Below are 15840 nucleotides of genomic sequence, written 5' to 3' on the forward strand. Positions count from 1 at the left end.
TGTCGGCTAAGCTCGATCCTCGCGGGTCCCGCCGTTATCTACTTCGCCGAGCTCGGGGGAAAAAGGCTGTTCTACTCTTTTTTCTTTTCTTTTTTTCTTGCATCGAAAACGAATTGTCTGCGCCGCCGCGCCCTCGCTATTCCAAGCATCGCCCTTTTATTCGATTCGTCTTTTCCCTTTTCCCGCTCCCTTTCCTCGCCGCATTGAACCTTCAACCCTGCGTGGTTGTTTGTGCTTTGCTCGCCTTCATCCATCCATTGATCCATCCATCGCCGTCAGCTCTCTCGCTCTCTCTCTCGCTCTCTCTCTCACTCTCTCTCTCGCTCTCTCGACCAAAGCCCTTCCCCTCCTCGTCCGCCATGAGCTCGCCCAGCCCCCGTCCGCCCCAGCACGGCCGCAAGCCGTCGCTCGTCCAGCAAGACGACGGCCTCTACCACTCCGCCGTGCCCACGCGCACCGGCATGCTCACCTCCATGATGCGCTCCCGCTCCCAGCAGAGCCTCCACTCGTCCTGGCGGAACCACCACTACGCGTCCGACGACGACGAGCCTGTCCGCGGCCGCTCCCGCGCCCACCCGCCCGAAGACGACGAGCTCGAGCGCCTCCTCCACGACGAGAACCGTCTCAGCCAGATTCTCCACGGCCCCCAGAACCGCAGCATGAACCTCATTGGCAAGAGCAACCCGAGATATCGATGGGACTCGTACTGGAAGTCCGACGAGGAGCTGCAGGGCATGTCCACCAAGATGTGAGTTGAGAAAATCCAAGACATGCAGCTCTTCTCCCGCGCCGCGCCGCGCCCGCACCCGCGCCCGCGCGACGCAAAATGCACGCTGCACCCTTTGATTCGTATCATTACTTTCGTACTTCTTTTCCAGTATCTGTCTCATGCTTGCTGCCGGATCCGGCCCTTCCCCTTCCGCGCCCCCTTCCGCCCCCCCCTTCCCTTTGACCCCCCTGTCTGACTCTGACTGACGTCGCGTCTGCTGCCAGCCGCGAATACTACGAGCGCACCAACGACCTCGTCCAGCAGTACATGTACATTGACTGCCTGCTCGATTCCACCATCCCCCACGAGCTGCTCAACGAGTACAATGCCGAGCTCGAGGCTTCCGCCTTTCGCGGCGTCGACATCCCCAACACCATCTCCGAGGAGCCCGACTCGTCGTCCTTGTCCGGTTCCACCACGGACCGGCCCAACAACGCCGCCGCGACCACCACCGCCGCTGCCGCGTCGTATGGTTCGACAACCACGACGCCCCCCACGGTGCCGTCCTCGGACAGCGCCAGCAAGACCCCGCCCCTGCCCGCCAAGCGCACCCCCAAGGACATCTTCCGCTCTTCCGAGAACCTGACGATGCTGCCGCAGAACCAGGCCGCCGACGAGGAAGAAGGAGAGACGCGAACCTTGGTCGCTGATGAGAGACGGCCTCTGCTGCAGGCCAACGCCAAGGATCTGGAAAACGGCCCCCGTCCTCTGCTCCCCTGGCTTGAAGATGGTGAGGTCGACAGCGACGACCCCATTGTCACCCTCGCCATTTACGTCAACCTCATTGCCAACGTTGTGCTTCTCGTCGGTAAAATCATCGTCATCATCTCGGTCCCCTCCATGTCCGTCCTGGCCTCTCTGGTCGACGCCGTCTTGGACTTTTTGAGCACTGCCATTGTCTGGACCACGACCCGCCTCATTGCCTCTAGCGCAAGTGACCACCATCGGTATCCTGTCGGTCGTACTCGGTATGTTCCTAATCTCTTACTTCCCATATCACCCCCCCGCGACTACTTTCTTTCTGCCTCCTTCTCCAACGCTGCTGCGACGGGATCGTGGATATCCTGCGGCTTCCTTCCAGCGCCGCCGACTCCACCAGCCCGCTAGTGTCGCACGCCACCAAAGAAACTCAACGCTAACATGCCCTACTTTACGATAGCCTCGAGCCATTGGGCGTTCTCGTCTTTTCCGTCATCATGGTCACCTCCTTTTGCCAAGTCGCTCTGCAATGTATCGAGCGTCTCATGGGCAAGGAGCATGAGCTGATTGAGCTCGGCGTGCCGGCCATTGCCATCATGGCCACTACCGTCGTGATCAAGGGCGCATGCTGGGTCTGGTGCCGAATGGTCAAGAACTCTAGCGTCAGAGCCCTGTAAGTGTCACCCCAGCCTCGGCCCCTCCTCACCTCTCGATACCTGGCTCGATGGAATCGAAGCACTAACACGCAACTTAGGGCCGAAGACGCCAAGACAGATGTTATTTTCAACGTTGGCTCCATTCTATTCCCAATTGGTACGTGAACCGCGCAAAACATCGTCAGATGCAAAAAAAAAAAAGCTGCTCACACACCTTTACCATTTAGTCGGCTTCTACGGCAAGGTCTGGTGGCTCGACGCCACCGGCGGTCTGCTGCTGTCCCTCGTCGTCGTCTTCACCTGGAGCCAGACGTCGGCCCACCACGTCCGCAACCTGACGGGCTTCGGCGCCGAGCCCGACGAGCGCAACCTGCTGCTGTACCTGACGATGCGCTTCGCCACCGCCATCCGCAAGATCCAGAACCTCCGCGCCTACCACGCCGGCGACAAGCTCTTTGTTGAGGTCGACATTGTCCTCTCCGCCATCACCCCGCTCAAGGACTCGCACGATCTCAGCGAGGTCCTGACCTACTTTCTCGAGTCGGTGCCCATTGTCGACCGAGCCTTTGTCCACGTCGACTACACGAGCTACAATGCGCCCACTCACATGCTCAAACAAGCCTCAGCATAACAAGTAAGAGAAGAAGAAAAAAAGAAGGAAGAAAAGAAGGAAATGGTTGCAAACTCATCCAAAAACCCGCTGTATTCAATCAACAAGTCTCAAACCCTTGTTGTTGTTTCTTGTGTACTGTTAATTTCATTCATGTTTCAATGCTGTCCCCCCCCCTCTCTCATCTTGGTATATTGGCAGTCGAGTTGTAGTCATGAGAATATTTGGCAAAAAACAATACCTGGGAGTAGAAAAACAAAAGGGCAAAAAGAGGAAAGCGAAAGGATTGTATTTGCTGGGCGTCACGACAACTTGTCTTTTGGATCACATTTACATACATAGTCTGATATTTCAAGATGCACATATGAAAAAAAAAATTACCTTGTTTAAACAAAAAGGGGCAAAAATCATGTTTGATAAAACTATATTACGCATTCATTTAATGAAATAAGGGGTCGAAATACACGGATACTACATTAATGATACCGGCAACGAGGGAATGAATGTAGTGTAGCAAAGGGCAGTGATGCCAAGATGGCGTCGAGGCAGACAAAAAAAATTAGCAAGCCGAGCTGGATGAAAGGGGACAGCAAGACGTCTGTCTGCCCGTCTAGTAGGGAATACCATTGGTCAGGAGCTGGAACTGGTCGTAGATGCCTGTGCTGTAGCTCGAGTGGGACTTTTTGACCAGGTCGCGCATAAAGTCTGCAGCCTCACGCTCCGTCTTTTCCAAAACGAAGCGGTCCTTGAAGTGCTTGACGGACTCGGGCTTGAAGCACGGCAGGCCGCTGTCCATCATGAGCTGGACAACCTGCGCGAGTTTGTCACGGTACTGGCGGGCGGCGAGGAAGGCCTTGACGCAGAGGGCCTCAAAGGCGTGGAAGCTCTGGTGGTCGGTCGCGCCGCCCATGACGGCCACCATCTCGCTCGTCAGCTTGAACGGGGCGCGCTCAAACTTGATGCCGCCGGGCGCAATGTCGAAGCAGAAGCCAAAGTCAATGTGCAGAATGTGGCCCGCGTCGTCAATCATGATGTTGCCGTTGTGGCGATCCTTGAACTGCAGCAGGAACGAGATCACCGAGTAGGCTGCCATCGACTTGACAAAGTTGCTGCGAGCTGCTTGGAACCGCAGCGAGTCCTCGTTGCCGTACTTGGCCTTGAAGTACTCGTACAACCCGTTGACAGCCTCGCGGCCCACCATGTCACGCGAGATGGAGTTGGGCAGCACGTCAATCACGCCGCATCCGGGACCCGTCGCCGTCACTCGGTTCGGAAAGACATACACGTCCAGTCCTACATTGTGGAAGATGCTGCGGAAGGCGGAAATCATCTGTAGCGCGAGCACGTCTTGACGCACGTCGTCGCCAACCTTGAAAATCGCCGACTGCCACACCTCGATATAGTTGTCCTGCGCATCGGCGGCTTGCTGCTGGGTTGGGATATGTTGCACCTGCTTGTCTTCATCGTCATCGGCAGGCGTGTCACCCGCATGCCTGTTCTTGCGAACGCGGAACGTAGCCATGTATGGCGCCTTGGCGTGACTCTGTAGTGGCTTTCCCGACTTGCGATCAATGCCAATGACAATGCCCTCGGGGTTACTGGGGAGATACACGCCGACTTCAACCTTGATCTTCATCAGCTCCTCCTCAATCTTTTGCTTCTTCTCGGGCTTGGGTCGCTTGATGTATGGCTTGAGCTTTCCGGAGATGCCAGTGACTTCGTCAAAGAAGGAGAATTCACGCTCGTAGAATTCGCGGTCCTCGGGCATGAAACTGTCGACCATCTTGGTCATGACATTGTCGAGCGTGGGCTTGATCTCGTCGGGAACCTCGGCATCATCGCCCTTGTACGAGTTGGCTTTCATGTTCCAGATAATCTGGTGAGCAAATAGCTGCGAGAATTGCGCCGTCTCAAGAATGTAGCGCTCGGCATACCCAAGATTATCGTGGCGAAGCGATTGCACAATCTGAGGCACGTAGAAGAATGTGACATCCACGGAGTGGCTTTCCAGCGAGCGCATGGCGTACTGGATGATGAAAGGGTGATCTCCATACGCAGGTGAGAGCAGAGTCACGGCAGTGATAGGATTGACAGGCTCCCAGAATAGAAGATACTTGAGCTGCGACTTGACATCGTCGGGGAGCTGGCTCCCGATCAGGAGTGGTATTGCCTCGGGCTCATCGATAACCTTTTCTGGAGAAGTAAGGATCAGACGGCGAACGTCACTGCGAAGCCGGGGATAATGGAATCGAGTGGCCAGCTCCACGGCGATAGCAGGATCCTGGTACCAAGCTGTTCGCACCAGGGGAAGAAGAGCGTTCTCGGTTGCATGCTTCGAAGGGTAGTGGCTTGGGAATTGACTTCCTGCAAGATTGCGGGGATTGGCCCAGACCACAAGGCGGGATTGCTCGTGTTCGAGAAGAAGCTTCAACAAAGCGTCCTTCGTTTGCAGAGACGTGACATTACCGACAGTATGCGAGCCAATGTGCGCCACCAGATTCAATGAGGCAATGATGTCAGAGAGGAGGCGGATTTCCGTCTTCAGAGAGAGCATGTTGCTGCCAAAGGACCAGCGCGGCGAGTGGCGGAACCAGCTAAGGCCGGCGGATAGGATACGATCCTTGAGTCTCCACTGGGCGGTAGGACCGATGGTGGTGCTGTTTCGCAGCACCTTTGCGCTGAACAGAATGATCTGGAAGCGGATCTCGCGAGCCATCGGGTGTGGGCTGCAGTCCTTGAGCGCGTCAAGTGTGAGATCCAGGAGGCGCAAAAAGACTCGTTGGATATCTGGACTGCCGAGGCGAGTGGCATTGAAGTGGCTGGTAAAGAATTGAAGCAGGCGGGTATGGGGAGAAAGCATGTCATGGACCTTTTGCTTTTGCTGATTGATCATGTCCCAGTCGCTAGGAGAAAATTCCTGCTTCAAGAAGAACGGATCCGGGTGTTCCAATGACGGATCAAAAAGACCAACACGACGCGAAATAGTAAACTCCCACTGCTGGGCAATGGCATTAAGCAGCTTAGACTCTAAACGAGGATTCTCGTTCATGACGCCGAGCCAGAGGGAAGTACCGAGTTTGATTGACTGTTTGGTGAAGAGAGCAAAAGGAATGCTCACAAGGTAGCGCGCAACTGCAGACTCGTCATGTTTGCTACGGCATAGGAGTGCTGCAGCTCTGCGCATAATGTCACGCACCTCGTCGATGGAGGTCGCCTTCTTACTAAGAATGCGCGCCTCGACATGAGCAAGGGCAGTGGCTGCGTTGGCGCTTTCCACCACAGAAGACTGGGAGAATGAGGGTCTACGATTGCTTTGCATGAAGCTCATCAGCTCCGTGCCGCGATCGGGAAGTGTTTCACCATAACGGTATTCTTGGCGCGTGGTATATTGTGCAATAAGATCCGAGGCAGAGTTGATGCCATATTCGCCGACCTGATCCAAGGATTGGAGGCGGTTATCAGTGCTGGGGATGGTTGAGCCGAGCTCTAAAGCAAAGGAGCGACCCAAAGAAATGTGACCATAGGTACCTTGATCATCAAATTCGGACAAGTACGTCTGGAGCAAGCCCTTGACATCGAGCGGTGCAAGATTGATAGCTGTGTTGACCCATGCACGAGCCTTTTGATGTAGATGCTTCAACGTCAAACTGCGGAAATCGTAGTCATCTGACAGCCTCACAGTCACGTTGCCACGTTGAGATGTAAATGTAGATCTGTGGCCATACATGTCGGTCTCGGCTTCCAGGCAGCTGGACCACATCAGAGAGAGCAGTTCAAGTAGCGCAAAGAGCGAGGTGCGGTAGCACAATGACGAGGGAATGTCTCGTACGACCTTGTCGGCCAACGCAAAAGCAGCTCTCTGGACACGCTCGATGCGATGGCAGCACAGTGAGAATATTGTGGCAAGCTGTTTGGCGGCGTACTGCGCCGAGAAAGCGGGCTCGGTACCACTGATAGTCTTCTTGACATATTTATCAACTACCGCGCTGGAAATTCCCTCCATGACACTGCACACCTCTTTCTGTAGCATGCTACGCTCAGCAAAGTAAGACAGAACCTTGGTGCAATCTCCGGAGTCTGCGCGCAAAATCTCAACGAGATAGGCAGAGTGCAAAAAGATAACTTTGCGGTAGCTGAGGTTCTTTATCTCTGAAGCCTTGCTGGGAATGAGCTCGCTCAAGAGCTTCTTCTGCAAAGACTCTCTCTCGCTGCTGTTACCGCGACGCAAGACTGTGTTGAGTTCGATATCACTCTCGACTTGCTCACCACGCTGTTCAGCGGCCAGCGGAGGCGAGTGGATGGCAATCATGCGCAACTCGTTCAAATACTTCTTTCCCCGTTCCGTTGAGGTGGAAAACCCATGAACAACAATGTTGAACCAAGCATCTCGCAGCAGAGCGTAGGATTCGTCATTCTCCAAGGGCCTGGCGGCCAGGTCGTTTGTTGACATGAGTACAGCAAGAGGATGGAGCAACTCTCCAATCTCCTGGGCAGCCAGGTCAACGTCGATCTGCTTGGTCTGGCCTTGAGAGTACGCATCACCGAGGGCAATGATGCTATCGAGCAAGTGCTCCCAGTAAATGTCAAAGAGCGGCGAGTCTCGGCGAATGTTTGCAGAAATGTGAGTTCGGCCCTGCAAAACGGCCTGAGAGAAGAACTCCTTCTTTTCAACCACGCCAAAGTGGCCGAGTCGGTTGTACATTTTCAGTAGAGATCGAAACTCCAGCTGACCACCGCTGAGAGCCAAGTCAGCAGCGCCGGAAATGACTTGCGCATCAACAGTGGCATTGACCTTGTCCAACTTTTGAAGAAGGATAGACTGCGCAAGCGCGGTAATTTTTTCATCCTCGCACACAGTAGCGATGCCACAGATGGCTTGCACGACGTTACGATACACAATAGCAGCCTCCTGCTCACCGTCCACGTCGACGGAAATGGAACTAGCGTTAGATTGGCGACGCTGATACACGGGGTTCAGACCATTCTCTCCGTCAACAGAGCCATTGGCGTGACCATTTGCAAGTCTCTCCTCAGTATCGGGGCTAAGAACATTGCCAAGGGAGTAGAGGGTGCTAATTACGGCATCCTTGGACAATTTCTTAAGCACAAAGGCAAGGCTTTTGGAAGCGACAGCGCCAGTGCCGGCATTCGTCACATCCTGAACAATAAAGCGAGGCAGCGATCGGATGACAGTGTGCGAAAAGGAGGGAGTAGTGCGACAGAGCAGAGCCATACAGCGAAGAGTTGTCGAAGCAAGGGTCTCATCGCTCATCTGCAGAGGGTCATCCAGGGTTTGCTGCAGCCAGTTCATCAGGACCTCGGGCTCGGCAGCGTCCTCGTTAAGCACGGTGCAGTTCAAGAAGGAGATCATGGCAGCCGACTTGACAGCATAGGCAAGCCTTTGCTGCGAAGGGGAGCCAAGACGAGCAAAGTCAGCACCAGCTTCGATGTAGTTCATCTGGTCAATAGCAAAGTTGGCGTGGAGGTCAATGGATCGCAGGTCAACATCGGCAGCAAATCCATCGACGCGAGGTAGAAGGTCACCGTTATCCATGAGCACATCGAGGATGTGCTGCTTGCGCAGATGTGATCCATCGGTGATCATCAGAGAGGTGCTAGCAAGGACGAGCCACATGAAGCTTCGTTGTAAGAGCATAGCACCAAGCGGGCGGCCAGCGGCAGAATAATGACGCAAATGTCGCTTCCACTCTCGCACATCGCGGTCGTCACTATGGGCATTGCGAATTGTAGACAAGGCCGTCTCGACAGCGACTAGGAAGGGCTCAGAGAGCAACTGCTTGGCCTTTTGAATCAACCCCAGTCGACCGCCAGCCTTCCAAAAATCAGCCTGAGCTGCCGCAGCGTCCAGGAAACCGAGTATGGCGACGGCAATATTGAGGGTTCGGATAGCCTCGTCGATATTGAGGTTTTCTGGGTCACCCGTACGAGGGGAAAGTACACTTTCGGTCGTTCGGCTACAAGCATTGGTAAAGGCCCAAATGCCGTCCGACACTGTCTCTTTCAACTCGGTGTAGTTGATTCCAAGAGAGAGCAGGGCAGCAGTGACATGAAAAGACAGGGACTCGGTCGGACAAGGGTTAAATTGGCGAAAGAATGGCGAGGGTACAAAGGTCTGCGAGTGCGCCTCGAGAATGTACGGAATGAGCTGGTAGGAAAGCTTCTGGGCGCTCTGGGCAGACAGAATATTGGGCGCGTTCTTGCAAAGGGCTAGGAGGACCTCGAATTCGCGAATCGACTACGTCGGTTAGCCATGGAAGCGTGTGCCATGTACTGGGCAGCATTACCATGGGAATGCGGCCAAGAGAGCCAGCTTGCTTCGAGTTGTAGGCGCCATGGTTGTATTCGCGGCTACGGCCACTGGCGTTGCAAGCTCGGCAGAGCCTGTCAAGATCGGACTTGTCAAAGGAGGTATTGGTAGACGACGCAGCTAGCGATGCTATCTTGTCAAGCGCTCTCGCGCGAATGTCACCCGTCATGATCGGTTGCTCGTACACGGACTCGCCAGGCGGACAAACAAAGGCGAGATGGCAATGGCAGGCGACAGAAGGAGGGGGGTTGCGGCCAAAGAGATGTGTCTGCAGAGACGTGCAGACGAATAAGATTGTTGCCGAGGTCACAGGTGCCAAAATCGACGCCCAGACATTCGTGGCGCTCTACGGCCAGCCAGGGGGATGGGATGCTAGCCTAAAGAGAGGATAGCCGTACAGAGCGGCTGGAGGGGACAGGAGAAGCTTCCCAAGGTCCGTCCGAGAGTGCGGGGCTTAGTCATTTTAGACGTGGCTGAGATGGGAGAGCTTGCTGGTGTGGCTGGCATATGTGTGGCGCGGGCACCGACAAACGCTGCCGCCGTGGCAAGGCTCCAACCGTACGCGTGCGCTAGCCTGAGTAGCCTCACAGGTGCTGAGCAAGCTCTCCTGCCTGCCAACACTATCGCATTCCATCACGAAGTCATCGATTCTACTCACACCGCACCTCGATCACAGCCGGCCAGTATCATCCCCTGCTCAAGAAAGCTCCGGTATCCGCGCACACAGTCACAATGGCCATGTTTAGCCAAAACCCGGTCTTGAATGGCCCCAACTATGCCGTGTCTGACGTCCCCAGACAAGCTGGCGAGCCGCGGGAGCACCGTTTCAACCCGTAAGAGACTACCGACAGACAGCATCAAGATTTTTTGGAACGATTCTTCATTTCGTGGCTGACCCTGTTTTGCTCGTAGATACACCGATAATGGTGGCTCAACCCTTGGCATCGCCGGCGCCGACTTTGCCATCATGGCCGGCGACACACGACACACGAGCGGATACAGCATCAACTCGCGCATGTCGCCCAAGGTTTTCAGGATTGGCGGGACCAACGCCTCGCAGGACGACGCCACCATTGTGCTCTCGGTCTGCGGCTTCGCGGCCGACGGCGACGCCCTCCGTGACCGTCTCGACACAATCTGCAAGATCTACCGCTACCGCCACGGCAAGCCCATGACGCTCAACGCCTGCGCCAAGCGCCTGTCGACGATTCTCTACCAGAAGCGCTTCTTCCCCTACTACACCCACGCGCTGCTCGGCGGCCTCGATGAGGAGGGCAAGGGTGCCATCTACTCGTACGACCCCGTCGGCAGCTACGAGCGCGAGCAGTGCCGCGCCGGCGGCGCCGCGGCCAGCCTGATCATGCCCTTCCTCGACAACCAGGTCAACTTCCACAACCAGTACATTCCCGAGAGCGGCACCGGCCACGACCTCAAGGAGCGCCCGCGCGAGCCTCTCACCCGCCCGCAAGTCGAGACGATCATCAAGGACGCGTTTGATGGAGCGGCGGAGCGCCACATTGAGGTCGGCGATGCTCTCCAGATGCTCATTGTCTCCAAGAACGGTATCGAAGAGGTATTTGTGCCACTCAAGAAGGATTAAAGGTTGAGATGCACATGTACAATAGCTGCGCATAGATACGTCTAATAACAATGGATGTTTGGGAGCTGTCAGTCGTGCCAATTTCAGGGGAATATTGTATCTACGTTCCAACAAGTTTGGAAAAATTTGGACGACCCGTATCATCTTGATTGTCTCGTTCTAATCCAAAGTTACAACTTCGACCTGCGAACAGTATGATGAGCTGGGCATTGAGAGAAGCGGCGCCGTGAGTTGACCTAGGGTATAACCGCGTGTCCGGACCCTGGCAGCTGCAGGAGCAGATTCAGACTCACATTCTTCCATTGACGCCGCCTTTTTGTTTGGAACGTAACGGCAGAGTGTAGGGTAGTAATCTTCATGTAGTTGACAGCATTGCGTTCGTTGAACGAGGGGCAATGAAAGCCAACGACACTGCAGGGCCCTGACTACCGCAGCTCACGGCCCCCAATGCCCCCTTTTTTGGTTCCAGGCGGCGATGCTGATCAGTCCAGACTCTTTGGATTACTCACACGGCTGGTTTCTCCGGACTATAATCCGATGATTTCCTCCCACCTGGCCGTGACCCGGCGACGGAGTTACGCGGATCGCGTCCGCGAGGGGACCACTCCCTCTCTGGTCCGGAAACTTCGGCGTCGGTGCTTTTCTGTATCAGAGTCGCGAGCTCATGGTTTCTCCGTGGCGACCACCACCGTGTTACATCGTGCCACGGGGCCTCTGGGCTAGTCTGCGTGGCCAAGAAGAAGCGGAATCTCCGCGGCAGATCTGGGGCGTGATCGGGACGGCGATGGTTTTTGCTACAGCCCTTTCTTCGCTACCCTATACCACGACCCGCAGAAAAAATCGACCACTTTCGGCGGGCGCGCGTCTTGAGGAGACGCCGTGGCCACAATGGTGGTAATGTTTTTTCTCTCTTTGGTCCTTTGTTCCGATGGAAACTTTGATGGGAGAATTACAAATTATCGTATTATGACTCGCGAAATCGATAGGTTTACCGTTAGCCTGAAGCCGTTCATGGTTTTGTAATCACTGTGTTCCGCGTTAGCGTAGCTACGTTGGCTGTTAGGTTCCGTTATTAGCGGGAAGTAACGCTGTTGCCTCCATGTAAATGACTTGGTAACCGCAGCGAGCTCCGGTTCCGAAACATGTTAAAAGGTAACTAAAAAAAAAAAAACGGTAGAGGTAGTGTTGTCCCCAGCCGTTATTTCAAATCACTGTAGCTAGCCAGCACGGGCTTTATCCGGCAGGGTGTGTGATTCGAAGCTTTTCATGGCGTGTCCATGTAGTGGTTGCCATGATGGAGGTTTACATAGTACGGCGCTACTTAGTACAACAGGGAGCACACTAAAGCACGCTCCTCCGTGTCTGCTATGGAGTATTATTGGCGGATAACGAGGCTTCCAGCTTCGGGGGGCCCTTGCGCTCCTGCTGGGATGTGGGAGAACCGTGGAGAAGCGGACGAGCCGCGCAGATAGTGAAGGGTTGGAAGGGTTCGCTTTCCTGGTTCTCGGGCCGACGATTGGAAGAAACGGGAAAGAAACAGAGACGTTTGTATTTGCCACCTTGCGGGAGCCAGAGCAAGAGTCCGGTATTAAGGTTTTTGGCCCTCCCCTACTGGGTGCTCTCTCCTTCAGCCGTGTCAAGCAAAAAACGTCTCCGCCCACGCAAGGTCTGAACCGGGGGCCGGCGGCCAAAAGTGGGGCCAGAGGCAGGGCCTTCCGTACCGAGGCCACTCTGGGCTCCTCACCTTTGTTTTTTCCTAGGCAGTGGTGGGCATCTTTTTGTACCGGTACATTACTTACACTGGGCCGTCGTTTTCTGTCCGATTCTCTGTCCTGTCCCAAAGTACCAGTAAGTAGCGCCAAGTCGGCTTCTTTGGTTGACCCCCTGTGATACCAAGAAAAAAAGAGTGCAAGGGACCCGGAGACTAAGACGTTCCAATCGGAGACATGATTTGGAAGGCAGTCAAAGATTACTTATTGTGCAGAGCCTTCCGTAAATACGCTCGATTCAAATCCAGTCAGGGTAAAAAAAGTTCTGTTCAAATTTCATAGCCCGGAAAGGGACGAGAAGACTTGGGCTGTCAGTGACTGTGGCGGTGTACCCCAACGCCTTTTGTGGCTTGCCCTCCTGCTGTGGCTCAGGCCTCTTCCATGGGGGGGGGAAAGGGCTCGAGGTGCAGCAATTGCGTAATGGTGACTCAACATACAAGAAAAAAAAAGCCAAGTGTGGCGGTGCGCTTGGGGGATTCTCGGAAATCGGATCGAAATCTTGGATTTCCTCATTTTATTTGGGATTGAATTTTTTTATTGCTTTTAGCTCACGACGTTTTTCGGGGTCCAGGGTGTGGAATGCGTCCAAGAAAAAGTCAATGTCGTCATAGCTGGAAGGGGGGGGGGGGGGGGGGGGCGTGTCCCCAGCGCCTGGTGGATCGCTTGGTCTTTCTTGGGCGGGAGACAGTAAAAACGAACGACGCCCAGGTGGTCCTGGAACGAACCCGCTCCAGCCGTCTGAAAATGATTATTTGAAATATATTTTGGAGGTTTTTTTTTCCTTTTGTTTTCCCGACCTTTCTCTTTTCTTCTTTTATTGGTCCGCTTTGTGGAATCACAGCAACGGGGGACCTCGACTAATTGAAACACTTGCACCCCCCTGGTTCATCAAGACAAATCTCTGGTGACGGCTCTTTTGCTGCTGGTGCCCAGTCTGGGCCTCTCTGACACGCATATCTTTCTCGTCATGAGCAGCAGACTTGGTTTTATTTGCTGTGCGTGTCATGAGTAAAAAATGTGCTCTGCTGATCATTTGCCGGCTTTGGGCAGCACTCTATTGCCCATTCGTCATGTGCTGCCCAGTCGTCAATTCTGTTCGCAACGGACCCCTGGCTGCCCTCTGCCTACCCATGGCAAGCCGGATTCTGCTTGTTTCAACTCTGGATTGTTTTTTTCGTTCAATTGAGTGCCGGAGCTTTCTTTCCGGGTCAACCGAGATGGCTTGCAGACTTTTGGCGGCTCGATTCTTGGTTTCCTTTCCCTGACCAGAGTTTTGGCAATAATCGGCACCCCTACTACAGCCCTGGCGCCAGGCCCCAAATTTAAAAACAAAGTCCAAGGGTCCAATCCTCTTGGAGGGGGCGTGTAGCCGTCAACCCCCCCAAAGTACCCCAGGCCATGCTCCAGGTCACAGGCCTCGCTGTCAGCCCGCTACGAGACTGTGCATTCGCGGGCATTGAGTCGCACATTCGTTGGGGAGCCAGACCCTGGAGGTGGTTGCGGTGGTGGCCAAGGTGCTTCGAGAGTTGGTGAGGACAAAACCCGGGGTGATGTCAGCATGCGAATCTTTTTTTGACAGATGCGTTTCAACGATGATGATATCATGATCGACGCCTCAACACCTTACCTTGATTCAAACATTTGGCAAGATGCAGCTTTTGACTAGAAGACGATGGGAAACTGCCGAATTCCCCATATCCAGCTAGGTGTACGGTATGTGCCGAGTTTGCAACAGTCTATAGAACTACAGTCTCCAGGCCAGCCACCCCACCAGGCTGTGTAAACCAGTATCAAGGCAGCCGGTGGCAGACTCACGTACGCTCTCTGTCCTGGCATTTTGTTTGAGACCAATAAACCGCTATCGATCAGCGAGCATACACACGTGACGGTCCTCAACTGCCTTTGTTATTAAGCCGCCCCGAAGTAAGGGCGAGCACGAGACTCGAGCTCTCTCCAGGGCCCATGACCAGCTGCATACTGGTACCAGGCGATATGATGCCAGTTGGGCTGATCGCTAATAACGGTCCGGTGCCAAACATCCAGAGTGCCACACACAGCATTACCTTGCACGGCGCAGCACTACGTCAGGGAAGCACTTGGGATCGAGTGCGCTGTTTGGCTGCCAAGCAAACAGCGTCGAATGATGACCGATGACCGATGCCCAGGATCAGGGCCTCCGCACGACTTACTCGGCGCCTGCCTTTCCGATGCTGTGTCTTGGGCTTCAGCCACACCTGTCTCTCCCGCCCCTGTAAACGTGCTACCAGTACTACTGAGTAGTTGGTATTTTACTGCGTTAGTGTTTGCCGCCTGTAGAACCGCACTCGCCCACCGATCACTCCGATGTTGTGCAGAGTGAACCTCCTTTGGTTGATGTAGAAAATTACCGTCCGATTCAATGGGAGACGCCGTGGGACGGTCGCCGGTCTGCTTCGGTGCACCGAGCATTACGATACCCTTCTACGCCTGTACTTGGCTATACTTGGTTTGTACAGGGGATGTTTTGATTCGCTGGATGGAACGGTCCAGCCACAACTACACTCTCTACTATGAGCCACCATCACCCTCTCTACAGGGCCACCATCGGCTGCGACGGGTGAACACTAAAGTCGCCACCCGTCCGCCCTGCCAAGTCGTGCCAAGTCGGGGTCGAGGATACTTACTTTGCACAATCGCACGAGTCGCTCTCCGCCTTGTACCAGGCTTGAACCAAGCCCCAACTGGTAAAGCCACAGGTGTGTCCCGATGAAAGGAACACTTGGCGGAGCCGAGGGTAGCATCAGTCACAAATCAGACGCCTGGGAGCTAGGTCCCGCCCGGCGACACGCGTTGCTTTTCGTACGAGAGTGTCTCTGCATGCTCGTCTGCTACTATTAGTACTGGGTACTAATAAGTAAGTATCAGTAGAGTGCGGGCTCGAGAACCGGTTTTCGTGTGGCTTGTCTTGTCTGGTGGAGACCCCTGGAGTAGCACCCCCCCCCCCCCCGTCTTGCCCAGAGATGTTCCTGAATGGGCACAAGTGGCAAAAAACAGTGAAAAAAAAAGTAAAATATAGCCCAATGCTCTGAAGCTATTGGGCAGAATGTCTTGAAGCCTTGCTGGTCCCTAATTATGGAGTCTGTGTTGCATTGGGGAGGAAAGGCTGCGGTGTACCAGTACCTGTGACGCGCCTTGCCTCCATCGTAGTGGGTGATGGGGTGATGGTCGAAGCTGGTACATACATCTGATAATTGCTGCATATAGGTACGTACTTTTCCTAGCTAGGAAATGTACTTGTCGATTGATGCCATTCATAGTATCCGTCCATTATTAGTGAAGCGCCTTACACGGGGCTACGGCCCGCCAAGATCCTGTTCCCTACATCTACCTACCGGCGTCCAATTGACTCACATTATACATATTCGCCAGT

At 54.5% G+C, this 15840-nt stretch overlaps 3 protein-coding genes across 3 annotated transcripts; 2 read left to right on the top strand and 1 right to left on the bottom strand.

The window, feature by feature from the left end:
- Window positions 1–359: 359 nt before the first annotated feature.
- On the top strand, window positions 360–2755 carry V2A60_000946 (cation diffusion facilitator family transporter; the record flags this gene model as incomplete). The annotated part of the gene is made up of 5 exons (XM_083252312.1): window positions 360–748; window positions 994–1737; window positions 1929–2141; window positions 2223–2281; window positions 2352–2755. 5 exons carry the CDS (start codon window positions 360–362, stop codon window positions 2753–2755), a joined length of 1809 nt encoding a protein of 602 aa, XP_083108438.1.
- Window positions 2756–3344: 589 nt separating this feature from the next.
- V2A60_000947 (1-phosphatidylinositol 4-kinase STT4) lies at window positions 3345–9231 on the bottom strand (the record flags this gene model as incomplete). The annotated part of the gene is made up of 2 exons (XM_083252313.1): window positions 3345–8990; window positions 9040–9231. 2 exons carry the CDS (start codon window positions 9229–9231, stop codon window positions 3345–3347), a joined length of 5838 nt encoding a protein of 1945 aa, XP_083108439.1.
- Window positions 9232–9794: 563 nt separating this feature from the next.
- V2A60_000948 (proteasome core particle subunit beta 6) lies at window positions 9795–10662 on the top strand (the record flags this gene model as incomplete). The annotated part of the gene is made up of 2 exons (XM_083252314.1): window positions 9795–9895; window positions 9975–10662. The coding sequence occupies 2 exons, from the start codon at window positions 9795–9797 to the stop codon at window positions 10660–10662; spliced, it is 789 nt and encodes a 262-aa protein (XP_083108440.1).
- Window positions 10663–15840: the final 5178 nt, after the last annotated feature.

This window comes from Cordyceps javanica, chromosome 1 (genome assembly GCF_051103115.1).
Source record: "Cordyceps javanica chromosome 1, complete sequence".
NCBI lineage: Eukaryota > Fungi > Ascomycota > Sordariomycetes > Hypocreales > Cordycipitaceae > Cordyceps > Cordyceps javanica.